The 22,393-nt window shown below is 33.3% G+C and overlaps 1 protein-coding gene across 3 annotated transcripts in view; it reads left to right on the forward strand.

Moving 5' to 3' along the window:
- The window catches only part of Rap1gds1 (Rap1 GTPase-GDP dissociation stimulator 1), a 171,215-nt gene that overhangs the window by 77,275 nt on the left and 71,547 nt on the right, over positions 1–22,393 (forward strand). For 2 of the 3 annotated variants that reach the window (XM_063247320.1, XM_063247322.1), the window contains exons 3-4: positions 5,862–5,984; positions 9,401–9,526. In XM_063247320.1, coding sequence (XP_063103390.1) covers positions 5,862–5,984; positions 9,401–9,526 — 249 coding nt within the window. Of the gene's footprint in view, positions 1–5,844; positions 5,985–9,400; positions 9,527–22,393 lie in introns of all 3 variants that reach the window. The other variant, XM_063247321.1, reaches the window with a different exon arrangement.

The raw sequence follows: 22,393 nt of genomic DNA on the forward strand, positions 1-22,393 counted from the left end.
TCTGCCAAGAATGATAATTTAACTTCCTCTTTTCCTATCTTTGATCCTTTAATTTCTCTCTCTTGTCTAATTGCTCTGACTTGTATTTCCAGTACTGTGTTGAATAGGATTGGTGATAAGAGACATCCTTTTCTTGTGCCTGATTTTAAGGTAAAGGCTTTCAGTTTTTGACCATTTAGTTTGATACTGGCTATTGGTTTGTCTTAGATGGCCTTTATCATATTGAGGTAAAGACCATCTATTGTAGTTCTCTGTAAGGATCTTATCATAAAAACGTATCAAAGGCTTTTTCTGCATCTATAGAAATGATCATATGATTCTTAATTTGAGCTCTGTTGATATGGTGGATTACATTTATTGGTTTACGTATGTTGAACCATCCCTGCATTCCTGGGATGAATTCCCCTAGGTCATGGTGTATAACCTTCTTGATTATTTGCTGCATCCTGTTTGCCAATATTTGATTGAGGACTTTTGCATCTGTGTTCATTAGGGAGACTGGCATGTGGTTCTGTTTTTTAGTTGGATCTTTCTCAGGTTTTGATACTAGAATAACACTTGCTTCCAGTAATGACTTAAAAAGAATTGCTTCCTTTCAATTTTATTGAATGGTTTAAGGAGTGTCAGCATTAAGTCTTCTTTGAATTTCTTGTAGAATTCTACAGTGAATCCATCTGGATCTGGGCTGTTCTTTGTTGGCAAGGACTTAATTCCATTTTCAGTTTCATTAATAGAAATTGGGTTATTTAGCAGTTTTACATCTTCTTGACCCCGGTTTGGTACTTCATATGTTTCCAGAAATCTGTCCATTTCTTCTGAGTTATTGAGCATATGGAAGTAAACTTTTTCAAAATGGTGTTGATGATCCTCTGTATTTCCAGAGTCTGTAGTGATTTCACCCTTTTCAATCCATATTACATGAATTTGAGTTTTTTCTTTCCTTTTTTTGATGAGGTTGCTTAAGGTCTTATCTATTTTATTTTTTTTCAAAGAACCACCTCTTTGATTCATTGATTCTTTAGATTGTTTTCTTAGACTCTGTTGCGTTGATTTCTCCTCTGATATTCATAATTTCTGCCCTTCTTTTGGCTTTGGCTTGACTTGCTCTTCTTTTTCTAGATGTTTGAGGTGTAGTATCTGGTTGTTTATTTGTATTGATTCTGTTTTTGTGATATGGTAATTCACTACAATAAATTTTCCTCCAAGAACTGCTTTCATTGCATCCCACAGATTCTGGTATATTGTATTTTCGTTTGCTTGTTGATATTGTTTAATTTCTTCTTTAATTTCCTCTGTGACACACTGATTGCTCAATAGTGTATTATTCAATTTCCATGTGTTTGTGTGGTTTTTGCAATGTCTTTTGTCATTAATTTCTAGTTTCACAGTGCTATAATGTGATAGCATGCATGGAATAATTTCACTTCTTTTGCATTTACTTAAGCATGTTCTGTGGGCTAGTATATGGTCTATTTTAGGAAATGTCAATGTAGTACTGAGAAATATGTATATTCTGATGTTGTTGGGTGGAATACTTTGTATGTCTGTCAAGTCCATTTGTTTACAGATGTGATTCAGTTTTGTTATTTCTTTGCTCCATTTTCTGTCTAGCTGATCTTTCCCTTTGTGTCAGTGGCATGTTAAGGCCTCCTGTTACAGTGGTGTTACTGCTTATTTGATTTTTCATTTCTTTTAATAGTTTTGTATAGCTAGGTCCTCTGGAATGTGGTGCATATATATTTGAGATTGGTATCTATCTCTTCCTCTTGAAGTTTTCCCCTAACCCATATGTTTCTTTGTCTCTTAGGATCATTCTTGGTTTGAAGTTCACATTGTCTGCAAACAATAGCTACTCCCTCTGTTTTTTGTGTTCCTGTTGCATGAAGTATTGTTTTTCATCATTTGACTTTAAGACTGTGAGTTTCCTTTTGAGTTGAATGGGTTTCTTGTAGACAGTATATGGTTGGATGTTGTTTCTTGATCCATTCTGCAGTCTGTTTCTTTTAATTGGTGAATTGAGGCCATTTACATTAATGGTTATAGGTGCTATATATTGGTTAACTGTTATATATTGGTTTATTTTTGACATGTTATCTTTCTGCTATTGTATCTTTACCTTTTCACTGTTTAATTGTCTGCCTTGCTTAGTGTTTTTTTCCTATGTGTATCTATACTGTCTTTCAGTGTTCTTTGCAGGGTTAGCTTGGTGATCATGAAGTTCTTCAGCTGTTCTTTTTCATGGAAGTGTCTTATTTCTGGATCCATTTTAATGGACAGTTTTGCAATGTGTATCAGTCTGGGTTGGTAGTCATTTTCCTTTGGGATCTGAAATACTTAACTCCAGCCTCTTGACTTCATTGTTTGTTTTGAGAAGTCTGCTGTGATTCTGATAGATTTTCCTTTATAGTTGTTCTGTCTTTTCATTCTAAAGCTTTTTTTCTGTTCTTACGTTGGATTTCTGGGATGGTGATTATTGTATGTCTGGGTGTAGTTTTATTTTGGTTATGGTTATTTATATGATTCACTGATTCATATGTCAGTTTGCATTCCCATGTTTGGGAAATTTTCAGGTGTTACTTCTATAAATATCCGCTTGATATCATTTTTGTTGTCCCCTTCTGTTTCATTTATCCTTATTGATCTTATGTTTTTCTTTGCATCATCTTGCAGCTGTTGAATTGGTATTTTCTGATTCCTTGTTATTTTTAAAAGATCTTTCCTTTCCTGTTCATTAGCTGCAATCTTGTGTTGAGTTCTGAAATTCTATCTTCACTTTCGTTGATGTGGTTTTGTAAGCTTTCAATGGAATTTTTGATTTCTTGTATATCTCTTTGAATGTGCTTCAGATGCATTCTCTTTGTTTCTTATATTGTTTATTTAGGGTTTTATGTTTTTCCATTGTTTCTCTAACTTTTTAACTATGTCTTCTTCAGATGTGTTCAGCATTTCTTTCATTACATTTATTTCTGATTTGAGTTCTTTTATTGCTTCCTTGAGTTGTTTCTTTGTTTCACTTTTTTCATTTCAGGTGAATGGTTTATATTTTCTTCTATGTACATGCCTCCTAGGCTTGCTTGGGTTGGGCTTGAAGTTTGAGATTGCATTTTGGTATTTCATTTTGTCATTTTCTTGTATTTCCGTGTTTTGAGCAATATTCCAAAGCTTTCCCTGGGCCTGCTGGAAATCATCTCATGCGCTCTTCACTCCCAGGGCTTATTGGAGGTGGGTAGGTGTGGCTCAGTCAGGCCTTGGTCACCTCCCGTGCCTCTTTTGGTATTTCAGTAAGCTGGACAGGATCCAAACCTCTTCAGACAGAGCACAAGTGAGCTGGAGCTCACCTTGTGCACCCTCAGCTCCCTGGGCTGAAAGGAGGTTGCAATGGGTGGTCCATTCAGGCCTGTGGAACGTCCAATGCCTTCTCTGGTGGTTTAGGAAGCTTCATGGAGTGGTAACCGCTAGGAGTGATGGTCCGAATCTCTCCTGGAGTGCAAGTGTGCTGGAATCACTTTGGGTGCCCTCAGCTCCTGGGGCTCAATGGAGTTGGCTAGGCGTGGTCCCTCAGGCCTCAGGGATATCCTGTGCCTCCTCTGGTAGTTCAGGAAGCTGGACAGGGGTCCACCTTTTTTTTCTATATGTTTGGATATGCTGAGCAACCCATTTATTATGTTTGTCATTTCTTCTGTTACATGATGTATTATTTCTGAGCATGTGGTGTTCTACAACCTCATGAAGTAGTTTCTTTACTTCAGTTGTCTTCATCCCAGAAATAGACTGTTCTTATATTTACAGTGTCAACAGTAATCTAGCTAAAGGTGCTGAAAAGTACTATATGCATTTTATAAAAGACTCCTGATCCCACTGCATGATTGGTTTAGTTTTTATTTGTTTTATTATGCTTACAAATAGCTGTTTATTTGGGCCTGCAGATACTGGCGTCTGATTATTTTGTAACACTCTTTTAAAAATCACGTGAAGGTTGCTCCCTGATATGAGAACAACTTTTAATTCACAAACATACACATTTTCAGATCCAGTAGAATTCCAGTACAGAAAATATGTTTGAAGTGAGGTTAAAACCTTATTAGTTATACATTGAATATTGGAGTTTTAGTGTTAGAGTAGTATATTGTTCTTTCTTTTAAATGGCAAAGGGAAAGGATTATTCCCAGATGCTTAAATTCTAATCCTATATAGAAGTCTTCATGCCACCAGGTACTTTTCCCAAATTCTAGATTTCTGTTTAAGCACAGGTATCCTCCCAAATTCTTAAATTGTAATCCAAGGAAAGTCTCATCAGGATATGACATCTATGTTTTGTTGTTCTCCCCTGCCACATTCTTTTAGTTATAGCTAAAATGAGGCATGCGTGAGTGATTTGCAATTAGCTCCATTCCATGAACACAGATGCCCCTGCTTCACAATCCTGAGCCATGCCCTATGTCAGGTTCTTGCTGGTTTCATAGAAGATTTAGTTACTATTAGGTGTAAAGTTTTCAAGTAATACCTTAAAAACTTACTGTTTTTTAGAACAAAATATGGAAGTATAAACTAGCCACATTACGGTTCTTTGGTTTAATCCAGATCCTGAGGTAGTAAAGATGTACATAAAGTAATGGTTTTTAAATTTTTTGTTCAGAACTCATGATTAGAAATATGTTTTACATATGCATATATGTACATTCACGTCCATTTGGATAAGTCACACCAAAATTCGCTTCATAGCAAATTGCCACCTTATTTTGTACAGTATTCTCCTATTCTTCTGTTGCTGTAGATGTTAATCCCATTTTTCTTTTTAGAAAATGGCTGGTCATCATCACCAAACAAAGTCAGACCTCACTGATGGGTTGACAACCTACAGTTTGAAAAACCTTGTACTAAGCAGTCAACATAAATTACAAAGAAACATTTTTGTTAACAATCTCAAATTATGATATTGAAAACTCACCTTTGTTGATCATATCACTTGCCATTTATGTAACAAGGAACATGTTTTCTAGTAATTGTATATATACCTGAGGAACTAAAGGATATAGAGTAGCCATGTCTAGAAACAAATTTTAAATTTGATGAGGCTTAAAATTTTTAAACCAATACCATTTCACTTTATTGTTCATAATCAAATAGTAATTTTCTTGAGCTTTTATTTCTTTATCATTCCAAATACCCTGTTATCTGTTTAATAGCAGGTACATAAAATAGCTTGGTTTTATAGGTTGTTAAGAAATTAGGATTTTTTTTCCTGTCATCAAATAGATTTTACTGTTCACTCTTTCCTTTGTTCATTCATGTTAGTTTGAATGAGTTGTATAAAAAAAACACATGGAAATACATAATCTCAGCTGTCATTCACTTCACATAAATGCATAAGATTATAATTGACTTTTTCTGTTTTTTTTTTCAGTGCTGCAGATAAAACTTAGAGCTTTGTGCCAAGTAGGGAACCACTGTACCACTGAGCTTCATTTCTTGTCCTATTGTTGCCATTTTAAAGATCTTGATAGCATTATAGAAACAGATAGAATTTATATAAAATATATTATAGCTGTAAGTGTTCCGAAGAGACATAGGAAAGGCATTCGTGTTCTGAGTAGGCAGGGTTGAAACTAATGATGCAAGTAAGTTTGTCAAGTAAACGATATATTCATAAAGAATTCCTGTATAGTCTGTCAATACATACAGTATTGTATATTATACATATTAAAATGAAAGCAGTTTTTGGAGCAGAAGATAATTTTATATAAGTGTGTATATTTGAATGTATACTGAAACTATACGGAAAATTCTTGAAAAATTTATTGTAGATTATCTTGTTGCTATTAATAATAAAGATTTTCATGGCAGCTTTTTGTGTCTTTCAGATATAGAAACAAGTGAAAAAATACAAGCAAGTGGAATACTTCAGCTGTTTGCAAGTCTTTTGACTCCACAGTCTTCCTGCACAGCCAAAGTAGCTAACATCATAGCAGAAGTAGCCAAAAATGGTGAGGTTTTCCTCAAGAACCTTTCTGTTGGGATCATCTTCAGTTTTATATCCTAGTTGTCAGGGTGTTTTATTAATTTGTTTTAATTTTATAAATTAGAATTTTTTCTATTTCTGCTTTCTTTGACATTTTTCATGTAATTATTTTAAGTGACTGTGGTCATAGTCAGTTTAGTCATATGTTTCTCATTTGCTACTCCATTCCTTTGAAGTAGAATTAAGGGAAAGCCCTGCTAGTCTTAGCTGTATTTATATCATTCATTACTTGGGGTATGGAATTCTGGAGCTTGTCATTCAGTCATCCATCTTCACTGTCTCAGTAGAGCTTACCTTTCTAATACTCATATGTTGGTTTATGTTAGACTCACTGTAATAAATTCACTGTTCTGCTTTCTAGTCCTAGCTGTCCTTCTGACATTGGTATTTGATGTCAGCAATGCAGTTGGAATTTGTATTCTATTTTTTGCACTCTTCTTCATTGAAGATGTCTGTTTCATAAATTCTATGGAAAAACAGTGACAGCATAGCTTAGATTATAATAGTCAGTTCATGGCATTATTGGGTACTTATGTCTACTGAGATTCTTTGGAAGAATTAAAACAGAATATTGGCACAATTGTTAATGTAGTTTGAGAAACCACAAAATACTAAAAGAAGTTTTTAAGCATAACAGAAAGCCATAGTAAATGTTATCTTTTTTTACTGTGCCTTGTTAGTCAGTTTGTTATTTTTAGGTCTTCCACTTTAATGTGTTGCATATATTACACTTTAAGAAGAAATTCTAAAATTCAGATTTCATGTAATCACTATACTAGATGATTTTGTAAAGTACTGTTGCATGTTGTTTTGGGCTGTAAAACACTATGTTCCTATGTTTGTTGCCAAAAAGAGAACTGCTGTGAAACTTTTTCAGTTGTTGAAAGATTATCAAAACGCCTTTCAGGTTTTATATTGATAATAATATTTTGGTTGTTTTTAACTGAAAATTGGCAGTTTTGGCAATCCTGTTTTTGGTGTGTCACATCAAAGAAGCAGATCTAGTTTGAAAGTGAAACCTTTTTAGACATTGTTAACCTAGACCAGTGATGGTGAACCTTTGACACTTTCAGTGATAATAAACAACCTGTTTTGTTGTGTGTGCCATAGGTTTACAACCACTGACCTAGACCAGCTCTTGCATGAATCTTCCTAAATACAAAATAGTTTGGTTTTTAAGACCAGTAGTTTATTTTTTAACCTCCTCAGACTGATAGTATAGATTTCCTGAAATCAGAGATTCAGTTTTTATCTTAAAACCTTTTTTTTTTTTTTTTTGAATGGGCAAAAATACTATCGCAATCTAGAAGTTTTAGATAAATTTAATCAGTGTAGTCCTTTAAGTGCTTGGCTAGCAATGTAGAATAGAATCTTTCTGAGTGTTACTTTTAACACAAATGCATACCGTTAGAAACTCAATGTGATACAACAGAGTATATTAACTGACAACAAAACTGATTATATGAATTAGAAAAAAATGAAGTTGGAAGTTGATTTGTTCATCTTTGCTATGCATATTATGTAATGACTGGAGATGTATTAACGTGTATTTTATTGATTCAGATTAAACACAAAATCTGTTTAAATTTTTGCATACAAAAAAGAATAAAAATTAGCATACCTGTGTCCTTTAAAGTACAGATATTAGTAAGATACTTCATAGGTAAGCTCAAAATCAAGAGTTCTGCTAATAAATTACAATAAAGGATTGTTAAACCTTTTTAAATAAATTTCCCCTCCATTATAGTCTTTGAACCACTGAAAAAAATAAGACAGCAGGTGTCTGTATTTCTTCCTGTTAAGAAGTAAACTCTCAAAGTACCTAGTAATAATAATACTAACAGTAATTCTTGGCAGAATCTACTCTTACATGTCTACATTGTACCAGAGCACTCAAAGTACAATGTAGAACAATTGGATCGGTGTGTCATCTTCTGCAGATGATTATTGAATTCATAGGCATGTATAATTCATTTTCCTGACAGATGGTAGGGTACCCCATTCTACTGAGTTTAAACCATCAGTTATAAACATTACCTTTCCAAGAAAGTAAGTCGGGTTGGCAATATATGCTTGTCCTAGCACTGGGAGACTGAGCAAAGATCATAAATTCAAGTCCAACCTTAGCCTCTGTCTCAAAAATAAAGAGCTGGGGATGTAGCTTATACTAAGGCCTTGGGTTCAGACTCCAGTAACACACATTCACAGTTACACGTGCCCATGTACTCCTATCTGATGTGCTCAGATAATCAGAAGAGAACATAAAGAGAGAGAGGACATGTGGCATGTGCTTGTAAACCCTGCATGTGGGTTGCTGAGACAGGACTGTCAAGAGTTTGATGCCAGCTAGAATACATAGCAAGGCTCTGTGTCAAATACAGACACTCCATACACCAAAGTAAATAAATAAAATAGGAACTACTCTTACTCTCCAAAGTTTAAATTGCAGAAAGTTTTCAGTAATATGGTGATAAATAAGAGATGATATAGAAATAAAATCCTTTATTTTGGTAGTGAGGACTACTTAATACAACAAATTATAAGTTGAAGAATTAGCTCATTGTTGATTACCTTTATTGACCAGCCTTATGATAAATTGCAGTGTCCTGAATGCCCTAATACTAATTATTGGAGAACTTTCATCAATTACATGTCTTCATTAATCTTTAAATTTTGTAATGGTTCATTATGAGGCACTGTAAAAAAGCAGCAGTTTATTTCTAATCATTGGGACTCAGAGAATTGTATTCTATAAAAGAAATGAGTTTGAAGTATTAAAAAAGCAAATATTTGGTGCTTTACACTTAGAAATGCGTGGCTACAACTACAAATATAAATTATCTATAAAATGAATTTTAATAAAGAACAAGACTAAATATAAGGAGAACATGATTCCTTTTCTCGAGGTCTTATCAATTGAAAAAGGACCTACTAAAGTTGATAATGATTCATAGTAAACTTTTATTTTGGTTTTTTAGAGAACATACAATGAAAAGTAGGCAATTCAGGGGCTTAGTTTTTAACTGTAGTACTTTAATTATCAGACTTATATAAAGAGCACTGCTATTGTGATGTGCAGCCTCCAAAACACATCCAGCTCCTCTGGGAAGAGAGTGGTAAATTATAGTAAAAGTCAGTTAAAAATCCTTCAGAGACTCAACAGAGTCTCAACAGAGAAAAAAAGACCCTCCTCATATTTTGTGTACTTACTTCATGACATGTTGAATAATGTAGCTGCGAATATTTTGAACAGAAATATACTCTTCAAGTCTAAGACATCTTATCTGTTTTAATAGTAAGGATTTGTTTTATTAAGGGAGGTGATTTAATATAAATTGTGAATCTTTTGATTTTTAATTAAATTATGCCTCTTATTTCCAGAGTTTATGCGAACTCCATGTGTGGATGCTGGTTTGATTTCACCACTGGTACAGCTGCTAAACAGTAAAGACCAGGAAGTGCTGCTTCAAACAGGCAGGGCTCTGGGAAACGTATGTTACGATAGCCGTAAGTGTTGAAAAATCAGTAACACACTTGCAAGTTTTTAAGAATGTGTGATTTTCCAGATTTATTGCACTTTGGCATTAGGACTTACTTTTCTAGGCTGACGTTAATATGGGCCAGTATGATTTAGCACTGCTTATTTAGCAGAACTTACGTAAAAATTTGGACCTTTGTTGTGACAAGAGATTTTTTAAGGAAAATTAAAAAAATTTCCAAAAATTGAGGCTTTTAAATTTAGCAAAAATATACATGTATATCTTTTTAGTGAGGTATTTCCAAAGTGCTATCTCTGAATGATAATGCTATGGACATATCACTCCAAATTTTAAGCTTACCATTTAATAACAATATTCATAAAAACCATTATCTTCATAAAAGTTAAACTGGTTCACCATATTTGTATTGACTCCATTCCTATTTGTTACTTTGTCATTGTCATCCTTGCCACCTTCTATTACACATTGTTTTAGACGGAGAGAAAGCAAGAATTTGAAAATAGGTATATTACAAAATAGTACTTTCTATAAACAACATATAGAAAATTTTTAATTAGGCTTATCTTGATTTTTCCTTAAATTTCTGTTTTGTGAGCCCAAACCACATCTTTATCTTGTACTTCTATTTATTTGTTTAATTTTGTATTCTTGTACTTTTAAAGCTTCCAAAAAATTCAGCTTTATTTCTGTAACTGGGATAACTTCTAGTATTTGTCTTCCCTGTTGAGTTTTTGTTATAATCATGTCCCTAAATAACAGACAGTGCTTAAAACAGACTGACTGACCTTCATTAGCCAGATAGTTAGTGAGAGTGTAAATGTGAATTTATAGTAGAAAGTAGGAAGAAAAAGTTGACACTCTAATTTGGAGTATACATTTTTTATAGCAGTAGTGACAAGGCCATCCTCATTTGTTCTTTTCTTTTTCTGCAACATATGTTATGATTGCCATAGATTTAAAATATCTTCCTAACATGTCTAAAGACTGGATATTGCAATTTGAATTTTAACAGTTTCCAGTCCCTAGTACTGCCTACAAATTTACCTGTCTACTCTTTTGCTCCAATTCTTTTTTTTTTTTTTACACTTTTTTTTTCCTTTTTTCTTTTTATCGGTACTGGGGATCAAACTTACGACCGCCTGCTTGCAAGACAGGCGCTTATGCTGCTGAGCTAAATCCCCAGCCCCTTAATTCTTTTATTTTATAAAATAGCTTTATTTGTAAAATGCTTGATGCTAGGCTGGGCATATAGCTCAGCGACATAAGTACCTGCCTGGCGAGCGCAGGGTCCGAAGTTCAGTTCCCACTATCAAAAAAAAAAAAAAATAATAATAATAATAATGTTAGTGCTTTATGTTTATAATTTTGTATGTTCATTTGTTGGGGGGTATCAGGGATCAAACTCATGACCTTGAGCTTGCCAGGCAGGTACATAGGCCACTGATCTAAGTCCCGGGCCCTGTGTGTTCATATTTATGATTTTTATTAAGCACTATCGTTTGTCATCCCAGCTCTTTAGGACAAACCATTTAATGTGTGTTATAGTTAATTTTAGTAATACATACTAAAAAGACCTCCATACAGTAATAATCAGAGATTGGCAGTATATAATTAAGAGAGTATATGTCATCATTTTATTCCTGTCTTTGTTTTGTATTTGTTACGAGACTTCAAGTCTGTCAAAATATATTCTTTACAGATGTTAGGGATTTAGCTCAGTGATGTAAGCACCTACCTGGTAAGCGCGAGGTTGTGAGTTTGAGCCTGGTACCAAAAAAAGAAGTATTTTTTTATATCTTTAGCTGTTCTTAAATTATGTGTTGTTTAGACATAGGGAATATTATCTGTTAGGAGTATAGCCGTCCTAGAGTTTCTCTTAGTATTTGCACAGTATTAGTATTTCTCTTTTCTTAGTATATCTTTTCTGCTATGGTTTTCATGAGGATGGAGTAATTTTATTTCTGCTGTGTTCTAAACAATGTGGATTTTAAGTTAATAATTGTGCAGTTGATGCAGTTTATTATTTTGATAAGGTATGGTAGAATGTGCCATAATTTTACACTTTTAAACCTTAGTTAAGGGGTCAGGAATTTAGCTCAGCAGGCACAAGTGGCTGTCTGGCAAGCTCAAGGTCATGAGTTCGATCCCTAGGACAAAAAAAAAATCCTTAGAAATCCTAAGAAAAATGAAGTTAGCAGCCCTATAAATGAATAAGTAGAAGAACTGTTTATAAAGTCATGTGTTGTAAAAGTGTTTGTAGTATTGTGATTTCTATAAGACTGCGTGCTTTCTTACCCCTCTTTATTTGAAATTGCCTTCAAACTTCTTAGTGATACTTCCAGTAGTACTGTAGGAAAACCACAGTCTGTATTTGAGTTTTAAAAAAGATACAATGTCTGTAGATGTGTTGTTGCACAAGACTTGTGAATTTACTTGAAATATATTTTTCCTTTACTTTGAAAAGTGGGAGCTTTAAGAAACCTAAAAAAATTTTCTTTTTGAAGTATCCAATTAATTTGTCAGCCTTCTTCCCTCTCAGAAAGATAAGGCTTCATTGTTAAAAGACAAAAGAAAACTCTGACACCCTTGTAAATAATAAGGATCTCTTTCCCAAATAAAATATCTTTTAAAATTTATATTTATGTTTTATCAAACTTACCTGTGAGGCTAATGGGTTGATTTACACTTTATTAGTGTATTCCAAGTGAATTTTTTTAGTGTGGTTTTATTCAGGATACTACTAAACTTACAGTAGATAGTAAAGCCGATAGAACTGAAAAGTAGTATAAGCAATTCACTATTGGAGAAAAATTAGAATGATTATATATGCGATTGTTATTTTGACGTGTACAAAGTTAAGCATTTGCCTAGCATGTTGCAGTTAACTTTATTTGAAAAGAAGAAAGTTCTCTTAAAAAAAAAAGAAAAAAGTGCTTAACTATAAAATTCATAGAAAAGAAGTAGGTCATATTTCAGTCTTACTAACAGCTTTGAGTCTTCATTTTAGGAGTACTTCCTCCTGGAAGAAAAGGTTTTATGTAACCCATTATAACTGGCATAACTACTAGATGGGAGAAAGTAAGATTTTGTTGCCGATGAACTTTTTGAATCCTAGTCACTGTCTTGCATGTAACAATGACAGAAGTGTTGACTAAGAACAGTTTTCATTTTTAAAATGCCTGATCTATTTTCTGTTCTTGCAAAATAGCCTCAAAGACACTTCACATAAGTTTTTCTCTTAATACAGGCAACATGTTAAAGGTCTTTGGCCCTTGAACTTTGCCAAAAATTACTTTTTATAAGAATTTTGACATATTTCAGACGAGATCAGGTGCATTCAGGGTGGTATGGCCGTAGAATTTTGACATATTTCAGATCAAAGAAGAGAATTGATTTTGGAAAGAGATCAGCAAAGCTGTATGATGAGATATGTTCAGAAATGTGGTTTTAAGTGAAGAGAATTGCAGTAGTAGTATTCCAGAAAGTGAAGGTTTGGCATGTTACACATCTCTCATTCAGAAAAAGATTAGTGTTTTCTTCTTGTGCCCATCTTTGTGGCATTCCCTTCATTCATTGCTGTGTATAAAACTGGGCTCTAAGTTGTGAAAAATTTTATATTAAATTTCTATCCTTAGATATGTTCTAAGGGACAAACTGATAGTTGGAGACTGAATTTTCTGTGTAGATATTACCACTAGAGGTCAGTAAATAATTGACACTAGTTTAAAACTATTAGTAGAGACAAAAAAAAAAAATGAAATTTAAAATTAAATGTGTCATTTTAATATAAAAATCAAGATTACTGTATAAATAATGAGTACATTTTAAAATTGCACAAAAATTCTTTGCAGAAAAATTAATGCTTGTTATCATCATCAGTCATGTTACTGGCATGTAAGTGTATTTTATAATATGTATTCTCAAATGACATAAAAAATCATATTTGTGGTCAATATTTTGAAGTAAAATAAGTATTACATAATTGGCTTCAAATATAAATAGAATGAATATTCAAATATATGCATGTACCCATTTATACTATATTGATATTTTGTGATACACTTTTTATATAAAGCATAAGAAAATCTGTAATTTCTGACTACAAATGATGACAGTAATTAACATTATAATATTTTGTAATGTAAGTTGGTCAGATAAATATGCATTAGTATGCTATGAATAATATGTTAGTTGCCTAAGTAATCAAAGTAGTAGTAATACATATTTAACAGGTAACTATTGTGTAGCATTTAAAAATAAATATTTATTTCAATGAAACAAATTAGATGATGTAACTGTGTTATTAAAGAATTTTGTAAATCTGTAGCCTGTTTTTATCGGTAGTTTTAAATAAAATAGAAATGTAAGATTCAGCTTTCACCAGCTAGTCTTTTATGAATGATTTAATTACCAAAATATTCATACATATAGAAGAAAAACATATGTACATATGAATTGACTAGTTGGGGGTGTAGCTCAGATATAAGAATACTAACCTCAAATACACAGGTCCTGGGTTTAATCCCTAGTACAGAAAATTTTAAAAAAGTAAATTATATGCTGTCTGTACTTTTGAAGATGATTTTGACTATTATCATAGGAAAATAGATCATTGTAAAGATGTGTTAAGAATATAGATAGATGTAAGTATTATTTTGTAACCATATCATAAACTCTAAAAAAGTTCATGTAGAAGAGCTCTTAGTAAACAACACGAAAAATACTAAGAAAGATAAGTGGATGAACATATTAATTGCAACTTTTTAAGAAATTAGTGAAATAGTATATTTCTTTAAAAAGAAATATAGTTCATTTAAAAATTGATATGTACATAAAAAGTTAATATGCCCTGTGGAAGGCGGATTCTGTAAGTAGGTATGATTTCTAGCCCCATTATTTACTAAGTTGCCATTTAATCATTTTTTTTATTTATTTTATTGTTTTGGTACTAGAGATCAAACTCACAACCTTGCGCTTGCCAGGTAGCTGCTTATGCCACTGAGCTAAATCCCTAGCTCATTTAATCATGTTTAATTTCTTCACTGGTCCAGTGCATTTGTTATGTGAATTAAATAAGATTTATATATAGAAGTAGAATGTAGATTATGGAAATATATGGATTATAAAGATAGAATATAAATTATAAAAAGAATATAGATTATAAAAATAATTCTATGGTCACAATTTATTGTAAGTACTGTGACCTATTGTATGTACACAGATATTTACACTGTACACAGATATTTATAATAAAGATACAAAAGTTGCATCCATATGAAAAGAGGCAATGATACATCTAGTACAGATTAGAGATAATATACTTAAATAAGTGAGTGCGTGCACACACATTTGCGTATGTGCACACATATATGAGCATGCATTTTTGACAGCCAGGGTAAAAGACAGTTTGATATTCTATACAATATTTATCCTGTGCTGAAGAAAGTATTCCAGTTCTTTAAAAAATTCTTGAGACAAAATGCTAAAAGGCACTGTATCATTAGGATCCCCTCGTTCTATAGACATGCACATACAGTACCTAGCTATAGTGTGTAGCATTCACTGTTGTTAAGTGACTTCAATAATTGTTCTGTAAATCTTGCCTAAGGTCTGCTGTGTGATGTTTCCTGTATTGATTCACATAGCCCAAATGCATTGTTTTTGAGTAGTTGGAACATGCTTCTAGGACACAACTTAAAAATTTGAAAAAGCTGTGATTCGGCTAGTTTATTTTCAACCAAAATACAATTCTACTTGGTATTTATCATCTATCACTGGTCACTTTTTGCATGATATAAATATATACGTATATATATGTGTATTTGTCTCAGGTCTACTCTTTGAAATAAAAAACATGTTTGTTTTTGAGTTTTAAACCCAGTATCAATTTGATAAAAGTCTGACTTGCAGAAAAGTATTTAAAAACAACATATTGGTAACATTACATAAATCTGTACATATGATAAAGTTGTTTAGAACTTTGTATGTTTGCAAAATATACAAATGCATATAAGAAGTCGCTTAAGTAGGGTCTATAAACTATACCACTGTATATTTCTTGGTTGAAAAATTGTTCTAGAATTTTGGAATGTTACCATTATAGACAGCTGAATGAAGTTTACACAAGACTTTTCCTGAATATTTCTTTTTCTGTTACTTTCTGTGAGCTACTAATTATTTCAGAATAAAAGTGTTGCAGCTTCACCTATCCAAGAAGTATATGGCCCCTCTGGGGAAACAACTTGTTTCTTTTGGCTGTCCTTGAGGCAGAAGAGAGATACATATGTAAAACTTTAAAGCTTGACCCCAGATTTATACATAAATATTTTTTACTGGATTTGTACAGTTACAGTGAAGGACAAAATTCTCTTAAATGTGATTTTAGGGAAAAGGCATTCAAAAAACTGTCAGCCCCCAAATAAGAATTTAGGAAGAGGGAATACGTATTGGGCTTGGGCCCATTGACAAGAATAGGATTTTCCAGGAAAAGAGTAATTGATAGGGAAAGGACCTGTATACACATCCCCATTTACAAAGAAGAAATGTAGGCATTAACCTAAGTAAATGAGTTAGTATTAGAAGAAGAAAAGATTTTTCTGCCTCAAAGGTGGTAGGTAATAAGTGAATCATATATGTATTTTTTTAAAAAAGAGTACAGAGGGCAGTGAATAAAATATGGCCTCTGTCTTCCAAGTAGAAAAGTTAAGCTTATAAAACAGTAGCAGTGTGATGATAGGAATTGTAGTGTGAGAGAGGAACTATGTCTGTGGAGCATATTATAAGTAGTCAGGAATAACCAAATGGTGATGAAGGTCTTCTGTAGTTAGAGATCTTGATTTTATGTCTATTTACCAACGTGTGGTAGTTACTTAAAAAGTGTTTAGTTAGCTAAGGAGTTATTGTGTATTTTGATATGTGGGCAAAAAGAGCAACTAAAAGTAAAGTAACAAATTCAGGTCATAGCAGCATATAATTTGGATTGGCATGGGAAGAATTTGAAAAGAAAAATTGGGAGGCTGTTGAAGCAGGCCAGGTATGATGTGCCAAATACTGATTGGATCAGAGAAGGTGAAATTATGAAAACAGTAACCTTGAGTGAGTTGTTCATTATCGGTTTGGTTGGTTTTTGCAGAATACTGCATCTCATTTAAGCAATTTTAAATAGCACTTAAGCAACCTTCTGATAGCTTACATTTTTAAGGGCTGTTATCTTTTTACTTGATAACAAATCGAAACACCTTATTAGCCCCTTTATTTTTAGAATATTTGCATTAAATTCATGTATGTTACCCAGAAAAATTTAAGGAACAAGAATTTGGAGAGAAACCATTTCATTTAGTTTTGTAATGGCTGTTTTAAAAATGAAGCACTAGGCATTGAAGGATTAAATGATACAAATTTAAGTTATTAAGATAAATTACAGCCTTTTTCCCCCCAGTGCTTGATTAGTTCCGAAAGTAGTACTGTTACCAAAAAGATGGTTGTGCTTCTCTGAAGATACGGAGTAATGAATTTTTGGTGATCGTTACTAACTTTATAGATAAGAAAATAGAGCAACGTAATAACATTTTGCCATTGGCATGTGACAAAAATTGATGATTATTTTTTTAATTCAATAAGAACTCATGTATGTTTGCCACATTATTTATCTTTGTGTCTTACATACAAGGTTCCCTCTTAATCTGAGTCAGGAAATCTGCATGGCCTTACAGTTTTTCTTTACTGATTAGCAAGTCTTAGGTAGAACAGGGAATAAGCTCTTAAAAAGAATTAAAAGATGAGATTTTTCACTGTGATTTAAAACTTTCCCTCATGCCTTTGCCACTCTTATTTAACTTACTAGAAATGAAGTTAAAGTTTATATTTATGAAACATAAATCTAGTCTGGTTATTGAAACCTTAGTACGCATATTGTCATCTCCTCTTTAAAATGTTTTAAGTTTTATTTAATTTTTTTCTTTGTAATCAGCCAGACGTACTGAGAACCTTCTCTGGTTTTAATCAAACCTGTCTTTACTACAAGTTGGAGGTATATATGTATTTGTCTTTTCTGAGAGGGAATGTGAACACTACTACATAAAGGTGAATGTTCCCATTTTTTCCACTAAGTGAAATTATAGAGAAATAATACTGTCATTAAGTTCAGGTTAAATTAAACTTTAGCTGTATTTACATGTGTGTAGACACCTATGCATTTATTATCTAGTGTAATTTCTTTTAATGATGGAGCAGGTTACTATAAATGTATCTCTTATGTTTAAAATATTTGGGTGAGATTTAATTTTGGTCTTGAACAGTTTTGTTAATTGGAGCTGCAAAATATATATACATTGTTAGCTGAATTCTATTTAGATAATTTTAATGGAAATAATTTAAATAATTTTATAATTATATATAAGGTACATGGTCTTTTGCTAGTATATAATAGACATATAAAACATAGGAAGTAGGGAAACACCAGTGATTGTCATTTATAGATCCTCTGTTGTACGAAAGTTTTTTCAGAAACAATTATCACACCATTTTAACTGAGAAATTTATTGGAGTACATAAATTAATACTAATTTGATGTTCCTACCAAGTACTATACTGTGACCTTATTTTAAATTGTGTCTTTAGGAAAATGTTATACATAGAAATGTAGAAAAACCAAAATACAATATTATGTCACAAAATTGGAAGTTCTATGATTTTTGATGTATGAGTATTTAGAGATCTTGGCACCTTTTCTCTCATAACTCATTTTCATAATTTCACTGATGTAATATTTATAACTTTTCCTTTTATGCCTAGTTTTTTCATAATTTTTACTTTTACCTGGACATGTAAAAAATTGTCTTTTTGAATTTCAGAAAAGATGTAGATGGTTTTAGGTCTTCCCCTCCATGGAAGCTTAAGACATATTTAAATATGTCTTTAGGAAAATACTAAAAATTCACTATTTTGAGAGAATTATAGAGAAAAATATAAGTGGCAGATTTTAATTTTCTTCCCTACAAAAAGTGATAAATGTCTGTATCTTTAAAAATATCATACATACATTGTTACCTTACTATAGTAAAATAATATCTTTAAGAGGAATAGATTACTCATGTGGATTATAATAGTCAAATACTGACTTAAATAGTAAAGTAATATCTTTAAGAGGAATAGATTACTCATACGGATTATAATAGTCAAATACTGACTTAAAAAGTACGACACTACTCTGAATGATTTTGATCAGTGGCTACCTTTTTGTGAGACAGGGTCTCACTTGTAATCCATACTGGACTTGAACTTCACACTGATCTCCACATTGATCTCAAACTCATAGCAGTCCTCCTGCCTCAGCCTTCCAAGTGCTGGAATCACAGGCATATGCCACCATGCCGGGTACCAAACTTGAAAATGAAAGCTCACCCCTTTCAACACAAGAAATGATCATTCTTTTCTCTCCTTTTGAGAATACTGGTCACAGAAGTAACAATTATGTACTTTAAAAACTTATGTTAACAAAATATATTCATACTATGAAGATTCAATTTCAGCAATTGTGTGATTCTGAGAATTGCAATTAAGAGACATACCATCATAGAACAATAAGATTTAACCTGTTGAAACTACCTAGCTTTATAAGCCTCTCCGTAACATAGAAAGAAATCAATGTCTACTGAAGGAGATTAGAATTAGAAACATCCTTTTGTTTAAGATGATGTCCCTGTATTTTTGCATGAAGGATGATCTTAGAAACATGTATCAGGGTTCACATGATTGGAAGTGTTTTATTTGGTAGTAGTGATGAATAAATACCAGGAAATTCTTACTCTGTGCCTCTGTATTCTCTGCTGTCTACAACAGAAGATTATTTAATCTACACGTATAGGCTGAACCCACTGTGTACAGAGAAGTGTGCCAAGTGATCATAATCATGTGATAGAGGGAAAAGTAATGTAATTCTCAGCCTTTCAGTTGTCAGATATGCACAGTTTGTAGTCTCCAAAACTGAAGAATAAATTTTGAGGAACAACAGAGGTTAAGATTAGGAAATACGTATTTAGAGAGAACTCTGGAGAAGCAAGAGGAAACCTATAAAATGGGTTGTCATGGACTACATTGTACAGAACAAAGATCACAAAGCAGGGAGCAGAATCACAAGGTGAGTACAATGTCATGAGGTATAATTGACTCAAGCTATAAGTCATGTATAAAGAAGAAAGCATTGTTAGAAAAATCACAATAATCAGGAGACCTGAACTGTTTTCTAGTTTTTTTAAAAGACAGGAAAAACTCAAAAGGCAGATTGGAAGTGGTTGGAGCACTTCGCAGTCTGTAAAAGAAATCACTCCAGAGATAGATAGAGGTAAGTCATGACTCAGAAGTATCCTGCTCTGGGCCTGAGGGCACAGAAGTTCCCAAGACATTTGTGCTGTCTGTCTAATCAGTGAGGCAGTGTTTCTTAGCAGCAAAAGAAGGCTAAATTTACTCAGAATCTACTCTAAAATTTTGGTCTGTATATCTGCAACACATGTGCAAAGTTCACAGGTTAAAGCTCATACCTATCATTCAGCAACCACAACTTGCACATTAGCAAAAATACTTTTCCTCCCCTCCACACATAAGTGATGAGAACCAGGAGGCAACCCCAGGAGGTTGGGAATTTTCTCTTAAACTGAATATGTTCCACATCTCAAATGACTTCCCTCTCTTTGGCATTAGCAAATGTTTATTTTCTGTGGGCTCAACTTAAAAGTTCTTAGTTGTTCGATAGGATGGAAATGTTGAGACAAGATAGAGTTTTATTTTTCAGTACCTCCAGAAAAGAAAGAACAAGAGACAAGAAAAGATCAGAAATGAGATCAGAGAAAGGAAGTGTTTTCTTCTGCCCCACGTGGTGAGTTACTGAGACATCTTGCTCATGAGTCACCACTTTCATCCTGGAAAGATGAGGAGGAATCTCAGTAGCTAAGAGCACCTCCTCACCAGTGGAAGACCAGATCAGAAAGGAGACTTAACATGCCCTGTAGAGTATAGAGGGATCAGGCCAGACAGTCTCAGTGAAACCCGTCCCCCAAGACAGAATGGCTGCTGGCCTGTTAGCATTTACTGGTAGTTGGAGTTTTTTGAGGTTTATTAATAGGCATGTGTATTTCCTAAAATATAAACTAGACTTCATAGAGACCCATTTTATATCATTTCATAAATTCAGATTATCATGGAAGTCCACAAGGGGACATTGTATTGTCTAACAAGTTAAACAGATCAAGCAGGGAACACCAGTAAATTCATAATTAGTACTTAAGTCCAAATGCAGCATGCATTTTTAAGGCATAAACAAGGATAACAATTTGTGATTACCTAAAGGAGTCACAATCCAGAATTCATGTGATATAGCAAACTCTTATCTTCTTTGAATTATCTCCCTGGGGTCTCCAAGTGATACAGGGGAAATAAATGTGACTCTCACCTAACTAGATGTCAGATATAATGGGTTCATTTTCCCCAAAACCAAAGAATGAATTTTGAGCAACAACAGGGGATTAAGAATAGGAAATACTTATCTCATAGAGATATTCTCCTGAGAGAAGGGAAGGACCACAGACCCTGTATTGCAAAGTAAGTTTTATAGAGCAAAATTACAAAGTGAGCGCAAAATCAAAAGATGGGTACAATGCAGAACAAAACTATGATCAACTAATAAGATTTTAAGTGTACCTGCTTATGTAATATTGATCCAGTAGGGAAGCAGGTCATGTAGCAAATGTACCTGTAAAGAACAAGGACCTTTTTTGGGAAGAGGTAAATCTAGGTCCCAGCCACCCACCATGGTGACTGATGTTAATGGATTGCTGTATTTCTGGGTGAGGTACGTAGGCTGGGTCATTCCATCTTTATCTTGAGGCCTGAGCTTTAGTGGGTGCACCTCCAGCCACAGTTGTAATGAGGGTTCATGCTCTCTGTTAACTCCCTTGAGGACCTAGTCCTGTCTGACTGCCCATAGTATTTCTGCCTAACTTAGCTGTTTGTAACAATAGGAGAAAATAAAGGTCAGAAGTCTCTATTTTTGTGAGACTTGCATAGAAAAAAGGTAGTAACTATTACAAAAAGAAGTTATTTACAGATTTGTGATCATTAATAAGGTGATATAATGGTGAATATATGAGTGAAGAAAGTTTTCTCTGAGAATGTTACTTGAGCTGACATCTGAAAAGTGAAAGTGAGTTGGCTGTTCATAGAGAAGGAAAGAATATTGCTTATAAAAGTGTAGCAGTTGCAAAGTCAAGAAGGAAAAAACTGGTGTGGTTAAAAAACAGAAAAGAGACCAGAATATCTGAGATGCAGTTACAAGGAAAGTGTAGTGGTATAAGATTCAAGAAATAAAGAAGACTTAGGTCATTAAAGACAAGGGGATGGCACAATTCTGACTTCTGTTTTAAAAATACTGCTATTGAAGCTGCATAGGAAATGAATTGAGAAGTGTAGTTAAATAGAAATGGAAGCATGGAGACTGATGGAAAACCTTTTGTACTAGTTCAAGCAAGACTTAAAACTTGGATTGAGGTTATGGTAATGAGGATGGATTTAAAAGAATTTGGAAATTATTTAGGTTGAAGAATTAGATTCAGAATGAAAGGAAAAGAGAAGTCAAGAGGGATTCCTGGGGCCTGGGGATTAGCTCAGTGTTGCAAGCACAAGATCATGAGTTTGTTTCCCAGTACCAAAAATTTTAAAAAAGAATGATTCCTGGATTTGGAATGTGAGTGGGGGGCCAGCAGATGGGGCAATTTGCTGTTATGTATAGGGAAGAATAGAGGTCATTTTATTTTTCTGGGATTTATTGTTACCACTGCTTGTTTTGAGTTTGCTAGGGCCAATATGAAATCTGAGGTTCTTA

Source organism: Cavia porcellus, unplaced genomic scaffold (assembly GCF_034190915.1).
Source record: "Cavia porcellus strain 051 isolate PalLab524CR breed Dunkin Hartley unplaced genomic scaffold, mCavPor4.1 scaffold_4, whole genome shotgun sequence".
Taxonomy (NCBI): Eukaryota; Metazoa; Chordata; class Mammalia; order Rodentia; family Caviidae; genus Cavia; species Cavia porcellus.